The sequence below is a fragment of the Plutella xylostella genome, chromosome 26 (genome assembly GCF_932276165.1).
Source record: "Plutella xylostella chromosome 26, ilPluXylo3.1, whole genome shotgun sequence".
Lineage (NCBI taxonomy): Eukaryota > Metazoa > Arthropoda > Insecta > Lepidoptera > Plutellidae > Plutella > Plutella xylostella.
Window position 1 is genome coordinate 251,041 of NC_064006.1, and position 19,551 is coordinate 270,591.

The following is a 19,551-nucleotide window of genomic DNA, read 5'->3' on the forward strand; positions in this document are numbered from 1 at the left end:
AAATAAACAAACATACGAAAACACATAACTACAGTCATGCGCTGAAAATGATAACCACCCGGAAAAAATATGACAAAAATTCTGTTCGTTCAATTTGCTTCACATAATTGTCCGCTCGCAGTATTCCGATTCCAGATAACGATATTTATGTATTTATTTGGCGCACATTTTTTTCTGTGTTGTATAAATTGTGAAGGGTTGATAAATACCTAAAATATGAGCACAGTGGGCCGTTGGCTGGCTTTGTCTTGTTATTAAGCCGTCAACAGAAAAATATATTACTTTTTGTTTTCGTGCTACTGATACAATAAAAATAATGTTTACACAATTTAAAGGGTCGTTGCTGCGAGGTCAGAATCTTTTTGGTAAAAGGTGCATGATAGGAGGTAGGTACAACAATTTTAAGGTCTGAGCTGAACATCAAATACGTGCAATAAAAAAACATAAAATAATTATTAATTTTAATGTTTGAAAAAATTGGGGTCGTTTGGTGTCGGCATTTTGTGATTGGAACTATTTCATTGCCCGTGAGTGTATTATACTCATGACTGTTATCTCATGTAGGTATCTCAGTGATATTTTGTTCGTACAACTGAACGACAATGGTGGCTACACATTACACAAGTGATGACAATCGATGCTCAATTAACAGCGGCCGTTGAATGTCTGCAAAGTGTTGAACGAATAAATATCGCTCTGGGCAGCTTGCCAAGAATTGCCTTTAAATTTTCAGCACTGAAAATAGTTGACCAATCAGGAAGCGCTGAAAAAATGAACACAGCCTTTAACTAAACCTACAAATTCTCCGGGTTCTTTAGTTTGGTACCATTTTTGTTGTTGTACTTTTTAATAGTATTCAAGTACAAAGTTTAGGCTGCTGAATGTCTGTCTCAGTCCAGGCTATCCATAAAGCTATCCTTAGAAACGTTGTTTTTCTCTTTCTAATTTACAAAATATATCTAGGTTGAAATTCATTCATTTATATTAAACTAATTAAATTACTTAATGACTATCATAATCATAAACTTTACTCGTCTTATCTTTACATTATAAAATTTAAAATCATCCAGAAAAACAACGTAATATTGTATTTAGAAAGTTAAATAAGTGTTTACGTGTATGTAGACAGGTTTCACCTTTTCTCGGATGTGGTTTTATCCCGGCTTGTTTAGTTCTGAACTAACCGGTGGATCCTGTAAACTTGCTTCCCCCGAGGCCTCAACCGAAAGCCTCCAACTTCCAACTTGTTAAACATTTTTCAACGCCTCAAATATTCAACCACTTCCAAACTATTTAAGAAAGGCTTTCGCATATTGAAGTTTACTTTTTAAAGCAAAGGTTGTTGAGCATGAGAGTATTATGCCGGTGAAATTGGAGGGACTGTTGATGTGGGGGGGTAGGGGGTATATTATTTATGTATTTACAGATAAACAATAGCATTGAAACGACTGGTAAGTATATAATACTTACATCTAAATTATTTAAAAAAAAATAGTGTATACACTATTTGTATGGTTTCTAGGTAAAACTAAAATAAATACGATTACAAGGTAATGCAAGGTAGTATCGACTTTGTTATAAAATTCACATAATATAAAGAAAATATACATATATTGGTAGTAATTTTTTACTTTGACTACTTTCAATATAATTTCAATGTAATAATTCACTTCAAAGCATATGACTTCAGAACTTATGTATATTAACCATTCAGCTTAAAACTTTGTCATAACGCAACAACCGTCTTTGTTGCTAAAACAAATATCTACCTACCAATCTTAAAGAGAATAATCGGGCGAAGCATCCAATATTTTACCATCCCATTTTAAACCGTCTAGTTTTTCTTGAGCCAATAAATTTATTCTTCAAAGAGAATAACTACTTAGGACAGAGTTTCTCCCAGCTTACCGTCCGATCCAAGGGGATGTGAGGTTAATAGCACCATCCATTTAATGCCGAGATCCGAGGGTAGAAAAAAGACTGAAAAATCCTTCTTTAACGCAAATATCCCTCCCGGGGTATGGTAAATAGGAATCTCAGAAGAAATGGCCGAGAAACGTGATAGTTTGTGATACAGACATTTTTAAAGTGACAGCAGTTATGAAGTGGGAAGTATCAATATGTTACCAAGTGGACAGAATACATTATTAAGGCCTTGTTTCACAATGGCTGGTTAGTAGCCTCATGTGAGATAAAATACATGCTGTCACTGTCAAAAAAATAATAACAGAGAGTGACAGACAGGTAGCCACTAACCAGACATTGTAAAACAGGTGCTTAGTCTTATAGTGAAGGAAATCATAATAATACTATTAATATATTTATTTTACTGCAACCATGAAACACAACACACGGAACCAGTCCATTTATAACAATTAACCTAAAAGCAATACAAACATTATGACGCCACGATTCAATGAAAACAGTTCGTAATGTGAATAAAGAGAAATTAACCTTTTCGCAAATAATGCTTTCAGGTTTCAGGCTGAAAGCGGATCCATGTCAAGAGTATGCAAAGAGGCTGTGTTTGTCGCCCAAATAAATACATTTCGGTCGCTCGCTTGCTTTATTTACTCAAGTGAATGTTGTGCTTAATTTTATTATGAAATTGTTTAATGGCTTTAAATTAATAATTTGTTCTGTAGCAATCGTCATCGGAAATTTGTACAGGGTGTTGCAGAAGTGAGTAAACGGGAGGTAATTTTCAACTTTCGACGACTTTTGTCGTCTGGAAATGCGTCAAAAAAATGTAAGTTGCCTACTCATCCCCCATGGCAATAAGTGACATGACCAACAAAGTTACAACGAAAATATTTTTTCTGTGCGTGATTCAACAGTCGTATAACAAAAGTTGATTATAATGACCCTTTCCCCCCATATAACCTTTTTGTAACAACCTGTACAAATAAGCTCAGACTGCATTACTTACGTATTCTAGTGATGAGGTTTGAGAATGGAATTCAAATCGTACGTAGACAGCCCCGCGGGCATAAGAGTTGGCAGACGCAGTGGAAGAAGTAGAAAGGATTCTGTTGTATTAATAGGTATATTACATACTTAGATAGGTAAATTAAGTATAAAACTAGGTATTCAGTATTTCTGACTAATTAACAAAAAGCTCTCGTAGAATAAATAGAATACATCTCCGTTGGCAATGGGCTAGTTATGTATAACCCGGCTTATTAGGTAGCGTAAAGTATGAGCGCTAAACCGAAGTTCCAAAAATTTTAAAAAAGCAAACCATCATAAATTTTTAAGAAGACATTATACAAAGAATGTAAATTTATCGGATTGGGTTATTCTTGCTACGTTCTCGGTTTCAGCGATGGTATTTACAGAATCGCGCCGTTGGATTGAATAGGGCCTAAACCAAAATTGGTTCCTGATTCCAAATTGGGAAATTCGATTCGGTTAACTATTAATATCCAATCGTAGAGCGATTTGCGCTGCAAAAAATGCAAGCTGCGATCAAATTCCCATTTAGACTGTGCACCGGCATGTGGGCTCATTCCAGCTCTACCAAGAACAAACAAACGATAGTTGTCATCAGGGCCTTGCTATTTTTGAAAACGAAAAAAGTTTACGTTTTCTCCTGCCATCTGCATACATTATCTGTCAAAAGTTTCATAATAGTTTCCGTTAGAGACGCTATTGGAGAAAACGTAAACTTTTATAGTTTTCGCCAAACTATCAAACCTGTATTAGACCCCCAGGGGATCATGCAATCGGTTCGTTTATCGCAACGAGAGCGCAGCATCGAAAACAGAGGGGTTTTTCGTTTCTGTGTAAGATCTGTGTGTGTATCTTTCCGTGGTAGCTCCTTAAAGACTAAACCGATTTTCCTTTTTTTCAGGGTCTTAGGTAATGTTACCCTGAGTATTCATAGCCATGATTTATGAAAATCGGTTCAGCCGCTTAATATTGAGCTACTTTTAGTGTTCAATTTCGGGGGTTTTGAACGTTGTGGTTATGTAAGCTAGAGACACCACCATACGAGGCGTATTAGCAAACCTCTACATTGTTTTTATGCATTTTAGGTCAAACAGCAGCTTTCATAGGTGCATTAGACTCATCAGTCATCATATAATAATGCTATACCTAGTTAAAAAATACTTAACTGTACTTACTTACCTACTTTTAACAAATGCATATTTATTAATGTTATTTGTTACGCAGTTTCTTAAAAATTTGGAGAATAAAGTCAAAATTATACAAAATTAATTGCTTTCCTATGTAAACTTGAAATTCCAAATAATCGCGTTAAACCCCTTCGGTCACTGTGAAATATTTGTCCACCACAAGATTAGAAAAGGTTTTGTAAATCCTAAATAAACATAAAGTATGAATATTCAGTGGATTTCTGCGGTTTTTAGGTTTTGGAAGACGAAGTAGCAGACCCGCACGTTTAGCACAAGCATCGGGAGAAAATTTTATATTTTATAACCTATATACAACCTAATTATGTTTATACATATATTTTTAAGTTATCATCCTTTTTCTTTGTCAATCACGAGGAATCACTAAATATTTAGGTATATTTAATTCGATTTGCACTAGACACCTTGTAACTAGACCTTTTTTACACCTCTACACACACACAGGATGTTAAACAATGGGTAAGTATAGTAAGCCGAAAGGTCGCGACTAAGTGGTGGTGTTCCAGTTTAAATAAATAAATAAATAAACTAAGGTTCTACGCCTTTTGATTTTTTAACGTCGTAGGTACAACAAGGTACAACAAATTATCAGAATGACTCTCTGAGTCACTTCCTTTCGGCTTACTGTACCCCTTTCCCAACACTCTGTATGGAGGTATTGATGTGAATTTTAATGCTCCACTAAGCTATACAAGTTGGCTTGAATTATTTGAGAAGGGTTTCTAATACGCGGCGGACTGCGGCGTGAAATCAAATTGTCGGATTTGGACCGAGGAGGCGGCGGCGGGCAAAAACTTACTGTAATAATGAACAGTGGGGCTACCACCGCCGGTACAACGTTAACAATCATTAAGTGGCGTCGATCGCTTGTCGAATCTGACGTAACTTGCATGGATCCGACAGATGTTTGATAGGCGAGCGACGCTGCTGATAATTGCTAATGTGTCGGTGGCGGTACGGTAGCTGTGGTTTCAAGAAACGTAGAACAAGTGAAACGTATTAATTCACGCCTAAACTTTGACGGACCTCGGCATAGAATCAAAAATATTTTTTTATTTAGTGCCCAAGTGAAGAGTTATTAGATACCGAATTTTACTACTACAAAAATACAGTTTGTTTCAATAATAAATTATGCAGTCCATTAATGTAAAAGACATCCCATCAAAAACAATACTTGTAAAAAAAACCATTGGTATTACATGGATCTCACAACTTTTTACCGTAGAACAACTGAGTTACGAGACTTGGTTTTTTTTACAAGTATTTTTTTTGATGGGATCTCATTTCTTTTTGTATTTTGTAGACAGTTCTACTTTTTTTTTCTTTTCGATACCTTCTAGGTACGTAGGTGCGTTAACTTAGTTTGGTAGGTTGCCTACCTACATAAATCGCAAACTTGAGGTAAGAATCAAGAATCTTTATTTTTGGCTACGTAATGTACGTAATGAAATGAATAAACGTAACTTTGATACTTCGTACTGCATCAAATTTCCCTAATTAAATTTCAACCTTAGTTTCCAATACACAAAGATCATTGTACATTAAGGCTGTCACTAAAGCTGGAAGAAAATCAGAATCTGTCAAATCTAGTGAGGGGGGGTTGAGGTATGCGGGGCGTTCTACGGACAATGACATGAAATTTTAACATAGTACTCGAAAACAGAAAAGTGAAGACATGCCACTTTGTTAAAAATATACTAAGTAAGTAATATTGTTTTGTGATACGAAAATATTTATTTTTATTTGAAAGTATTTTTAATATTTAATAATTAATTATATATAAAGTCGTACCCGTGCCGATATTTATACAGGTTGTTGCAAAAACGGTTTAATACTATGCCGAAACCTACGTGTGCAGCATGTTATTGATGTTATTTCTAAGCCAGGAAATGAAATCAGAATGTAAAAAAATCGCGAAAATATTATCAGAGTTTAATAGTTCAGGGTGTTGTATTAAACTCTGCCCCCGTGTAATAAAAAAAGTATAGTTAGCCGAAAGGGCGTTACTCAGGCGTCACTCTGAAAAACTTTTATCCTACGTAGGGCAAAACACCCAGTAACTGACCATGTGCCAGTAACTGACCACCTTCCTCTTCAACTCCAATAAATAAGAAATATAGCCAAGCAGGGCCATCTAGTGAACATCCAGTCTATTTTGTGGTTCATTGAGAACATTACTGATACAAAAGATTTTGCCAGCCGCCAACAGATGGATAGTGAGCGATCGAAAAAGTTTAGTTGGCGCGCGAACCGAGTAAATTGCAGTTGTGACTAACGTATTTGTTAAGGTAAGTGAATTTTTTGATCGTAAGTTTTACCATTAAAAAAATTGAAATCAATGCAAGAAAAAATTATACCATATAGATTTAATTATAAAGATTACGTTTTTGATAAGATTCAGCTTGTTATTTCCCGTTTGATTGTTTTTAAAGGGGTTGACAGTTACTGGACGACAAAACAGCGATTTTCCAATAACTGACCACCTATGTCGGTTATTGGGATTTTTGGTTGAAGCTGAATTTAGGCAAAATAAGAACGTAATATTAAAGCTCATATGGGCCATTTTCTTGTGTCAAAACATGAGCATTCTAGCTTCACTCCTTCCATTTACTGACATAGGTGGTCAGTTATTGGGTAAATTGGTGGTCAGTTACTGGTATTATAATATATGACATATTTTTTACAGCTTTCAGCGAGATGAATTAGCGCCAAGATAGCAAAAAAAGTATAAAAAAAGGCAATTCCACTTGTCTGAGACAAACTAGAATCAACAAGACATTCCAAAATAATTAAGGGTGACATGCAAGCACCTTTTAAAATATAGGGAATTCAAACACAAAGTCCAAGTTCGTTCCAGATTCGGTATTAGCTGATGAGGAAGATAAAAACGCTAGTAGAGAATACTATCAGCCTAGGATAATGTGGATTCTCCAGGATAAAGACAGATGTCACCATTTTTCCTTAAAGATAATCCTTGGAGCAATCCCTTCAAGAATGCAAGACCAGGAGACAAATGGCTTTCACCATCTCACTCTATAAAAAGATACTCAAATGCTATCTTCAGAACAGCTGAAGGCGTACCTAACCAATGCCAGCGCTTGTGAACCAGATGAAATTGGTTCCCCTAGCACAAAAGCACTTGGCGAACAAGACCTCAATGACGCTATTATGACCCAACCCGAATATACGTTACCGACGAAACGCGCCTGCACATTTGTCCAAAGACAGGCAGAGCCACTTCAGCAAAATAGGAAAAAGAAAGCATCACTACAATGCTAGCACCCTCAGCCGGTGCACCAACACGCCCTTCAATGGCATTATAAACGGCCAACGGATTTCAAACAGAACGGTAAAATTTTCACACAAGAAATGGGGCATTCTTCTATAAGTAAGTTGTTACCACGACCAACACCCCAGCCATTTGGGACCGATAACACAAATAAAGAATATTCTATCTATCTATCTATCCGGAATCCACTGGTAACGCTATACCATCATTGGCGGACACATTAGTCCAGCAGCGGAAAATACAAAAAGTACAGCGATTTTCTGCTTCAGTGAAGCCTCTTCAACGTGGCAAAGATTCCCTGTCCCCCTTGCAGAAATTACTACTTGACTTTGGCCAAATACTTACCTACGAAAGCACGTTTCAACAGCATCATAAATATTCCAGTTGAATCCTCAACAAAGTCATTGAAATCCCGTTCGTCAAGGCATCCATCTTTGTATCCTGAAAAACTAACCCCCAATATCTGATTCGGTCATAATTACAATGGCTAGCCTTAATGACTCTTTTAGCCGCACTGAAAGTCTCTGGGTGGGGTTTCAGCAATTATGAAAACCATCTGTCTCTGGTCCTACATCCCTGAAAGGACCGGCGGGGAAAAGGCCTACTTTTCCGGCGGGGAATTTATGTTTTCCCAGGCCGACAATACAATTCGCCACGATTCCTCCTCCTCATCAGTTGATACCGAATATGGAAATGACCCGCTTTAGCGCTTGGATTCACTACTTTATATTTAAGAAAATGCTCGTTTCTGGCACCATGAATGCTTCATGGGCCTGTCCCACTGATCCTGGCTTGTTCCGGATAAAGAAAATCGCCCTTTCTATGACTTATCTGAAGGTACTACATTGGGGCCTCTTAATCTCCCTGAAAGCTGTAAATTTAAAATGCGTGTTCACTATGTGCATGTGTGTTTATTCCTTTGTTTTGAGTATTTAACAAAAATGCATAAACTTGTGTTTTTAATAAATAAATGGTTGATTATTAGCATAAAATGTCATTTAAATTATGCATTAAGCTGATTAATTAATTTAATGCGCTTTTCAGTTAAGAAACTTTGTGCAAAAGTCATGTGTCACACATCAAAAGAAACCAGAGGATCGGTACTATTACATGAAGCAATCAAATAAACAAATAATAATAAGATTTAATGACAATTCCATTTATAAACCATTTTAAATTGGTGGTCAGTTACTGGCATCGAGTGTGGTCAGTTACTAGATTTTAGTGGTCAGTTACTGGGAAAATCACTACTTTTTGTTTGGAAAAATATATAAAAAAATGAGTAACTTCTACGTATTTGCTATTTACTCAGGAATGTAGCTCTGTTATTCTAGATTTTAAAACAAAAATCGGATTTAATAAGCAATAAGAATTGAGCCCGCTACAGACAAATTACTGGAACAACTCCCTTAAGGTGGTCAGTTACTGGGTGTTTTGCCCTAATTTTTTATATTCATGAAAAAAACGCTTCTTCATATAATTTTTTTTTGGTCACGTGACCTTTTAGTTAGACGACCTGTTTTTTTTTTGGTGTTTCAAAAGCAGGACAGTAGTTTGCAGAACTCTGCATATACAGGGTGTCACAAAAGGTTACGTAGCTGGCAAAGGGATATGGGGAGGTCACCAGAAAAATAATAACATGTAAGTACCCCCGCAAGGGAGTACATTAGTACAAGGCGAGAGTGTGTATTTTATTTTTTAAGTACTTATGTGTATTTGGGATATGATAGAAATAATATTTTTGTTTCTTAAAAACCAAAAAATTTACACCTTGCTGCGCTCTTTTGCTCACTGTAAGTACACCTACAAATATTGCTGTATTAAAAAAAACGGTTTTGTTATAACGATTATAAAAAAAAAGTTATTTTCATGTCAAGGAGTCATTTACCTAATTACGATTTCACTCAACAGCAGGTGAACTGAAAAAATAAGTTCTAGTTCTATCATCACTTTAGATCGCAAACATTGTAACTCCACTTTTCTCGGCGAAAAGTACTCTTTGGTGTCAATAGAAACGTTTTTTGAATTCACATGTTTTCCTCTTTATTCGAAAAAAAAAACTGTATTCCGCATTTTACCATTTGTTTTCCTCTAAACCCCAAACCGTGATTTTTAAACAAGAAAACTTAGTAATTATACCCTTTATTCTCATATACAACGTGCGATGTAGGCGAACGTGAACGAAAACTATGCAATAAGCCTTTGTTTTTATTACTACTTTAGTAAATTACAATAACATACTCAACAATGTTAATTTTTTTTTGCAATGTTATGTTGTTAAATTAAGATCTAATATTTTATTAACATGAAGTTACTTTCAACTTTTTTTTGCATCTATGCGTCGAATCACAGCATGACGGCTGCTGCAGCTTCCTGCTGTCCTGTCCTCCAACCAATCCCACCAGTACTGCAGGTTGCGTCGAGTACGAGCCATTCTCTTCGACTTGACAAGACAGGTGCTCCCGGAAGGATCATAGATCGCACGGAACCCGTACCGTATAGAGGCAACGGACTCCTTTGCAACAGCCCCCCAGATTCGGAAGTAGCCCATGCACTGCATGGCGAGCACAGCTGCAGCAATTTTTTCGTACTGAATCATTCTCGGCCTACCTCACGACCTGTGTGACATTAGAAAAATGCACTGTGCTAACGCCGTTTGCGAGCTTGATTTGCAGGACCGCGTTGTATGCCAAGTTCCACAGCAGAGGGGTCCAAGACCTACCGCTGTGGAACTCCGCAACTGAACTTCTTCAGTGAAAACAAACCCTCTCTTTTCGCATCCTTAATGTACTTGTTAGACACGTATGACCTCTGTCAATTTTCTGCAGATAAGAAGACAAGTGATGGTATACAAGAGCCGCCCTAAAGGTTCGCCCTCTAGGGGATAGAGTTGAACGCGGTTACTATTTTTAAGCAAACAGCCAGCGCAACAACTCGCCCGTGGTTCTTATCCTGCTCCGACAGTGAACGAACGCAAAGTATTGTACCCACTATTCGAATCCGCATTTCGGATGCCAAACTGACTGTCCGGAAGGTCGAAACCGTACCACCACAGAGGTATGACTCGTTCGAAGAGCTTATCAGGCTCTTACAGCAATCAGATGTGTCGGTACACTGAAAGATAATCTACAGGCCTGCTTTATTTATTTAGGAGCACTAATGGCCTCCTTTCAGTCATTGAGTCACTGGCACTCAGGCTGCGGTCGAACAGGAAGATAGACTGTCTAAACAAATCATTTTTAGGCTAGTTAAAAAAAACTTTAGGTGGGTAGTATGCCAACTAGAACTACAAATAAAACAGTATTTTTGTCTCCTCTAAAATTTGGTCACGAGGAGTTACGATGATTACGATCTAAGGTGACGCTGACGATATTTTATACAAGGTATTGAAAAAAGGGTATAAAGCTTAGCCAAAAGTGGATTTAGGTGCCATTCTGATCCACTTTTCTTCTACAATTTTGAAAATTCACGTAACAAAACCTTTTACATAGAAACTTATTCGATCACGTGACTTTTTACTATAGAGACCGAATTTATTTTTCGAGAATTTCCAAAACTTGGAGAACAAAAGTTGTTCAGAATAACCCCTGAGTCAAACCCTTTCGGAACAGTATACCCTTTTTGCAACATCCTGTATAGGTAATATCAGGTTTATAAAAGACCTGGGCCTGTAGAGTGAGACTCGGCATGGGGAGTCATAATTTATAGATCTTTTAGGTTGCAGTGGCGAATGGGCACTGGTAGCCCTGCCCTTTTCTATAACTATAACTATAGGTAATTTTATGGCAATTTAAAAATGGTATAACATTTATCTATTTGAAAAAATCATTAAAAATATACATTACCTATCACCCTAATTAAAAAAAAAAATTCAGCCCTTACTTTAAACTTATAACACCCCTCTATTTCCTTCAGGGGTTAAAAAACCTGTGTATTTAATATTTTCTTATGAGTTTTTTTTTAAAAACTAGGCTCTTACATAGTTGTACATAATATTATGCGGTATTTTATTCCACTTGTTACGCATAAAATTCATAGCTACAGTAAACATTTCATTTTTTTCATGGCGAGATACAGTCGCACTTAACCGCTTTTTTGCAAAGCTTGTTAAATAGATTTAAAAAATTATGTAAATTTTAGATCTTCAATTTTTAAAAATACTTACTTATTTTTAACAACCTGTAGTGTACAGACTACCACATCTTAAAATATATATATTTTTAATTAACTACGGTTTTTGGTTTCAAATAAAACAAATTATGAACTTACTTTTCAACACCCTGTATATTGTGTAGCTTACCTACCATACACAACCGTTAAAATAAAATAAATTACCCCTCAGAATATAAACAGGCTCGCGCTTTGGCATACTGCATTAACCGTATAGTTCTTATTTGGAGAATCTAATAAGTGTCATTATGTGCAATGTTTACCTTTATCTATGCATCTGTAACTCTATAGTAAAAAATGTAAACAAATCGAAAAGGCGAAATGTTTTCTAAGAATTTTCGGCTTTTCTGCATCTAAAATGATTAGAAAATTAACTTTCCATAGCAAATGCATATGTATTATAATACTTGTAGTCATAATTTGTTGATTTAATCAGTTTTTGTGAAATATTTGATAAAAAATAAAATGGCGTGGGTATCGCTCCTAACAGGCCGCCACCAGGGCGACGACTGAAGAAATCTGAAATCTGTCACGGCGTCATCATTTTTAAACCGGAATTTATTAGTTTTTTGCAAAAAAAGTTGACTTCTGGTCCATTAAATCCAACTCTTTAAGGTAACTTTGTTAAGAATTTAATTACCTACACATACATATAAGATTCCATGAAAATGGGCCCTCTGATTTCGAGGGTTTTTTCATAATAAGTCAAAAAATGGCAAAAGACATGGTGTGTTTGCAATTTTTTTTAACATACTTATTATAATCCTGCACCAATTTATAAGCAACTAACATGTTCAGTATACCCTCTGCTACAAAATATATTTTTATCAATGTGATAGAAGCCACCGTTTTTCCAATCTAATCAAGTATATCAAGCCGACTTTAGCATTTTAGCTTTAGGGATCCCCTTAAGAAAAAATTGCTATAAGTGGTAGCACTAAGTAGCCTGATGTGCTTTGTCCGTAGGTAGGTAATCCATCCTTTGCGGATTTAATTTGCATGACGGGAATTTTTTGCTCGATTTGGCAGGGGCACTACCGTGCGCCTATATTTACTTGGTGGGGGCACTGCCGTGCCCGCAGACCAGATATATGATTATGAAATTATTTAAGCAGTTATGTACCTATCTAGAAAACTGAACCAAAATTGAAAAATTTTACTCGAGTTGGTTTACCAACTTAGCACTACCGTGCCCCCAAATATTTTAGTTTTTCCTTGATTCATACACCAAACACTACTTATATTCCAAATTTGAAGCTTCTAGGTCTGCTAGAAGTGCCTTAGAATTTTTATGATCGGTGAGTGAGTGAGTGAGTTAGTGAGTCAGTGACAAAATTAAGAAACTTCGACCCGTTATAATTCTTAAACTACTGTTTCAAATTTAATGAAATTTGAAATATACCGTGTCTTTACAATGCCTGCATGGTTATAGAAAATTCAGTCTTCTAGTTTTATCCACAACGAAGTTACAGGGGGTCGAAAATGGCCTGAATTGCTTCGAGAAAAGGATGGTACGGCCGTGCCGCTTTTTTGCTCGACTTGGTGGGGGCACTGCCGTGCCCCCAGATAAAGTCATTTTTTATTGTTAAATTTTTGACTGGCTCGAATAAATTTTCACCGTATTCACATCTTTACAATTTGATTTATACGAAGCCAATAATGTATGAATGTGTACATACTATGTATGTACCTACAACTATTATTCTCCTTACGACATAAACTGCGACGCTTGGCATGGTACCAACGGAAATTGCTTAACAAGTAAAATGGTTTATTGTGTGTACTTCAATTTGAATTTCAAGGAAAACTGATTTGAATTGAATTTTGAATATAAAATTTGCTCTAACTTAAATCAGCAGGCAGGTAGGCAGTACGCTATATTAAACTAAAATACTGGTTCGTGCAAGAACGCACCTCTGCCTACCCAGTCAAGCACTTTTTATTTTCAATTAGGTAACTCATTAGATTATTCATATTTTGTTTTGACTTGTTAGTCACTCCATGGTGTCAGTAGTTTTAATAAAAACCAAAATATTAATTTGTGATTGGTCCTTTACACACAATGACTTGCAGCATATAACACCAACAAACATAGAGGATAAAAAGAATATAAAGTCCACGCATTCAACACTTCGAGATGCATATTTTTAACGGCTAAGCTGATTTTGATAAGACATGGCTGAGAACACTCGGGATAACTAGCATTAGCTATGAGCATGAACCAAAAAAAACACATCGAAAATCGGTTCAGCCGTTTCAGAGCTACGCTACCACAGACATACCATAGACATACACACACATAGATGTCAGTCAGGTCGTCACTAGTTTCCGTAGTTCAAAACAAACATCCAGAGCGATGGTAGCTCAGTCGGGTAAGCGCCCGCTTCTCACGCAAGAGATGCGGGTTCGAATCCCGGCGCTGACATGTACCAATGAGTTCTTTTAACTTAAGTACACTGTATACCATCGCTCTTACGGTGAAGGAAAACATCGTGAGGAAACCTGCATATCTAGATTTAGCACATCTAGATATGTGAACCCACCAACCCGCAGTATACCAGCGTGGTGGAAAATGGTCCAAGCATAGGAAGGCAGTTTAGACCTTGGGGATATGCACAAAGGTTCCACTCGAGAGAGGCAGGAGCAGGTACTTACACCCCCACAGAGAATAGAATAGAATAGAGAATAGAACAAACATCCATACTTACAAACTTTATCGTTAATATTGGAAGGATTATGCAGATTTTGTCTAGTCATTCATTAAGGGAAAAGGTCTCAAACCAGAATACCTGAAGATGGAGAGCGACCCGCGTCTGGTGTCGGGATCAACCGAGTGGGAGTAAATCACGGCCGCGAGGGACCGGGTCACGCTGAATTTACTTTGATATATTATTCAGAATTAATTTATTAACTTCTTGTTAAGTCGCGCCTTGGAAGAATTGCTTTGTATAAAAAATGAAGTCTTCTTTTTTTTATAATACGGTAAGTTACTAATTATTTTTGCTTAAATTATAAGTTCCTCTTTGTCTGCAGGTAAGTACCTACCTATTACAGTATTCAAGGATATAATAGGTGTGTGTGTGTGTGTGTGTGTGTGTCAAATAAACTGAAAACTACTGAACTGATTTAAAATAAGTGATTCACTATTATAATGCTTCATTGAATGTGAGTAAAACGGGTAGGTACTTTATTTTTTTGATGCATTTAAAAGCAAGAAGAGGCTTTAGCATAAAGTAACTAGGTATAATATTTATTTTCCTACCAAATATATGAATAAGTACCTACTACATTAATTGATCTTATAACGAAAGCCATGCCGGAATGAAACATTTAAACAACGTAAAAGACTCAACATAAACATTTCAGTAATGTTGGAAATAGAAAAAGCAATTCCAAGAAGTAGTACGACAAGGACTTCTCCAATTCGATTCCTGTTCGTACTCATTTATATTTTCCAATTATTATTCGTATTTCCTGCTGCCGAATAACAAAACATATTTTATCAATTTTGGAAGAACTCTGAATGTGCTCTATCTTATTTTCTTTCCAACACAGTGCAGTCATATAACAGTGGAGTTAGAAGCATACATTGAATGGCGTTGAAGGATATTAAGAAATATTTTTTATTTGAAACGATTCATGTGTTGTGTATACTTGTTACGGTAAAATTACCGGGCAAAATAACACTCTTGTTACGATCATATTAATATTGTATCCTCAGTGCCTGAACCTGGCTCTCTTGTATGGACGATTGGACCATTTCCCATTACGCTAATCTATTGAGAATTGATTGGTCTATCTACACATCTAGAAGGTGTGACTATAGCTCGACAACTTCGTGCGCGACCCTCCTTGCGGGGTGACAGACGCGGAGGGGACGAGGTACCCAAGACGACAGCGGGTAGCGGGAGAGGTCGCGGGGAAGGACAACGCGTGCACTGCACGTCATTATTATGGCAGTCTCGGCCGAGCAGTCAAGGCGGCCACATGTGTTGTAAAATCTGTCATAATCTGAGTTCGACGCACATGAAACCACTGATCCTGAGACCATTAGTCGTTGAGGCCAGAACCGCCACAATCCTTGGAATGTTTACCTTTTGAATTTTAATAATCATATTATTATTATCTATGATTCGTCAATAAAATAACGTCAAAAACCACAAATCGTACATTTTCTCAAATAGATTAAATCGCATTGTAAAACTATGTCGGAGTTCAAGAAGATTTTGAGTTTACCTTGCTTTATATTAAGGTTTACTAAATTCATTCGATTAATCGAAACGTCAAATTGTCACTTGAAATGTTGGCAGTTGGGTGGAATCTGTGGACGGTGCATATTAAAAAATAAAAAGGTAAGGTGGGTAGTCGGTTGAGCAGGAATGGACTGTTAATCTGATTCAATTTATTGAACGAGTCGGTTGTGAACCTTCCGCAGGGATCACCACGTTTCGCTATCAAAGTTAATCCAACTGTATCAAGTGCATCCTCGTGTATTTTGTAAGATCGGTAATTCCGAATAAATCGAGTGTGTACTACCTATATGTGCCTTTATTTCTGTGGTGTGATGATAAATGGCGATACCAACCTGGCTGATCGAATCATGGACCAACTACTGCTAGCTCGTGCCCACTCCCCGACAACTATTTCGGGGGTTTTCTGTAGAACCGTGTGCCGAATCTTGGTTTGGCCGAGGTTTGGTAGAATGCAAAATCTGCTTAATCCTTAGTAACTGATAGTTTAATCGTGAGTAAAAAGTTACTCGAGCTTGGTCAAATCCAACCTAAATAATGAAACTAGTTTTTAGAACCTTTTTATTGATCAACATAATTTACTCTTACATTACGTCACAAATAGTGACACGTCATCGCGAGATTTATCCGGGCACACTTTTCTCCGTGTGTACTCGTCTTCTAAAATGTCGTGCTACCTCGCCCCCGCCACTTCTTTCACCCCGCAAGGAGGGTCGCGCACGAAGTTGTCGAGCTATAATTAAATCTGTAGGTATTAATTGGTATAAGTCACTATTTCCACCCACAGCCTCCCGAATACATACAAATGATTGAAAGATCTAGCGATCGAAGCTATCAACCGATTGAACGATCTAGTACGAAGCGGCGGTTTATTCAAAAATAAACAAACGATTGATATAATACCCGTCACTTCATCATCGTCACATGTAGCCGAATCATTGAAAATGAACGATTGGCACAGGTCGGCGACGCAACCATTTAGTTTTAAGCTATCATGGGTTGCGTCGCAGTCGCGTCCTTGAGAGTCGCTTAATGGGAGAAGGGGTTAAGTGTCGGTTCTGCCGGGCCGCGGCTGTGCCGGTCCTTCCGGCTCAGTGGCGGCCCGCGCGGCACAATGTGGTCCAACGACTTCAAACGACCATTTTATTTAACATTTATCTTTGTTTGTTTTATTCCCGAGCCGTATTTATAACAATGCTGTATGAAATGCGGCGGCAATTATGATATTTTTCTCTGGTTTTCCGAAAATATTTGGTAAGCTTATTTTTTGTTTGAACGAGAAAATATCCTAAACTCCTACTTTACTGATACTAATCTTACCACTCCCCGGCACGAATAAACTAAATTTAATACCTATTTCATAGTCAAAATATTATAAAGTAAAAAGCGTTGAAATTTGATGGCTCCCAGCACAAATCCACGACCAGCTAAAAAGGATTTATGTGGTGTTTTTGTGTAAACACAATTTGGTTATTTTTGTGCCGAAGCGAAGTGGCAAATTTGCTCAATTATTCAGAAGGGTTGGCCAACTTGGTACATAGAGTATGGCCGCGGTCGGGGGGACGACTTAAATTATAGCGGCTTAAGCTATTTTTACGGGCTGAAAGCTTTTGAACATTTTTTCAGGCATGAAATTTTAAGTAGGTACACGCACTCCGCCAATCGTGTTTTGAGCATTTTGATATTTGATATAAATAAACAAGTTCTGAAATATGCGTTGTAAAATATGGACTTAGGCATATTTGTTGTGAGATGGTACGGCAGACAAACTTTGATCATTTGGTATTCGACTTTTTAAGGTCAGTTACACATTAATGTTGATCAGCTTATTGTTTTGCTGAAACAAATACCATTTATTACTCACTTCCCTAAGAATTAACTTAAAAAATACATCGACCTTGTCTCGAATGTACACACTTCAATCTTACAGCATCCCTTATTTCCGTCTAGGGATATAAGCTTCCCAACATTAAACGTAAGGGCTCACAACAAGCTTATACTCATGTTATCATTTATCAAGACAAATTTGACACGCTTTTTTACTCTCCCTTTTGCAACAACAATTTATTTCCTTTAGAAAAGCCCCAAGGCCTGAATGAAGGCATGTGAATACAGCTTTATGCTTTGAAGTGAATTTCTCGAAAGGGCTCTGTGGCAAAGAGCTTGGGGTTTACTCCACCTTGTAAAAAACTAACCAACGAGAGCTTTCACGCAGTCAGTACGTTTAATGCAACGAGATAGAGTAGTGGATGCCGCAGCAGCGATGAACTACTTCGCGTTTTGTAGCTAGAGTGACCCCAGCGGCCAGCGGGCTGCTAAATTTACGCCTTTTCATTCCACCCTGAATAGGCAACTGTTGTGTGTTTTGGGTTTATTTATTCTTAATTATTATTAACTAAAGCGTCATATTTTCTAAATAGAACTAAAAAATATTTGTTGTGAGAGCTTCAAAGTAGTAGGCAGTTTTTTTGCAAAATAACAGGCTGTATTTTTTTTCACGTTAACATAGAAGATTGTATTTTACAGCCTCAAGGGATCAAAGACCTTATAAACTGAAATAGGGACACTGAACTGATTTTTGAATTGTTTGTCAAGTATCACTGACATACTTCCTAAACATTCAATAGTTATACCTAATTAGGAACCTACTACATCACCATACTGCCAAAATAACAGAATTAACCATCGGAGCCTGTGATAGTAAATTACATTTTATCATCCGACGATGATAATAATAATTATGGATCATTTCATTTGATTAGGAAGGTTGGATATTAACGTAAGCTTATAGCCCATTAACAAGCAAATAAAATGATCTATAAACCTTTTATTATTTCCCTTGGGTATTATTGCCTACCTGTATAGTAATTTACGTAGGTGCGGCGGGTAGTTTCATTAACCATAGCAAAATAAACATTTGGGACAAACTATAGTTACATAATTATTCTAATCATTTAGCTGGTTTAATTCCCGGGTCAGCCATTTTATTCTATTGTATTAAGTAATTATCTGTGGGGGTACCTGAACCTGGCTCTCTCGACTGGATCCTTTGTGCATAATATATTATTAAATGTACTATTTTATAAATTAGGTAAAGCCAAAACAAACAACTATATTTATTACACCTTGTCTGTTACGTTTATAATGTCGCCCGCCCCGTCGCAACAACAAAACAAAGTAAGACAAAACTTCACGTAACCTTATCTTATAATTTATTTAGACACAAACAAAATCATCATCACATAATTAAATTAAACATTGTACTAATACTACCAACTGTAGTATAGTTCAATAGTATATTTAAGTTAAACAGTTACTGTTGTTTGTAAACCTGCACTGTCGCAAAGCCTTTAATTTTTCTTTCAGCTTAAGTACCTACCTACAACAACAAAAACATAGGTTACCTGTAAGAGATCGCTCTTAGCGAAAAGGCCACATACTGTGCATTTTGTCTTATCTATAAGTATGATTAGTATGTCCGTTTTATGTAGTGTCCAATAAAGTAATATTCTATTATTTTCTATTCTATTCTAATAACTTCAAATAGCTCACCCAGTCATTATACTGAGCTTCAACTGCCACTGTCACTGCGAAGTTTAACCTCTACGGAGTTGCGATTTGCACCAAAAAGTTGTGTGCCACTCGCGATCGTGAGGCCCCGGAGCGGCGGCGACTGAACCCGACC

At 36.9% G+C, this 19,551-nt stretch overlaps 1 protein-coding gene across 2 annotated transcripts in view; it reads right to left on the reverse strand.

Moving 5' to 3' along the window:
- LOC119692199 overlaps nt 1-19,551 on the reverse strand; it is a 73,337-nt gene extending 53,786 nt beyond the window's left edge. For both annotated transcript variants that reach the window (XM_048630540.1, XM_048630539.1), the window contains exon 1: nt 19,419-19,551. In XM_048630540.1, coding sequence (XP_048486497.1) covers nt 19,419-19,426 — 8 coding nt within the window. In that variant the 5' untranslated portion in view covers nt 19,427-19,551. The remainder of the gene's footprint in view (nt 1-19,418) is intronic.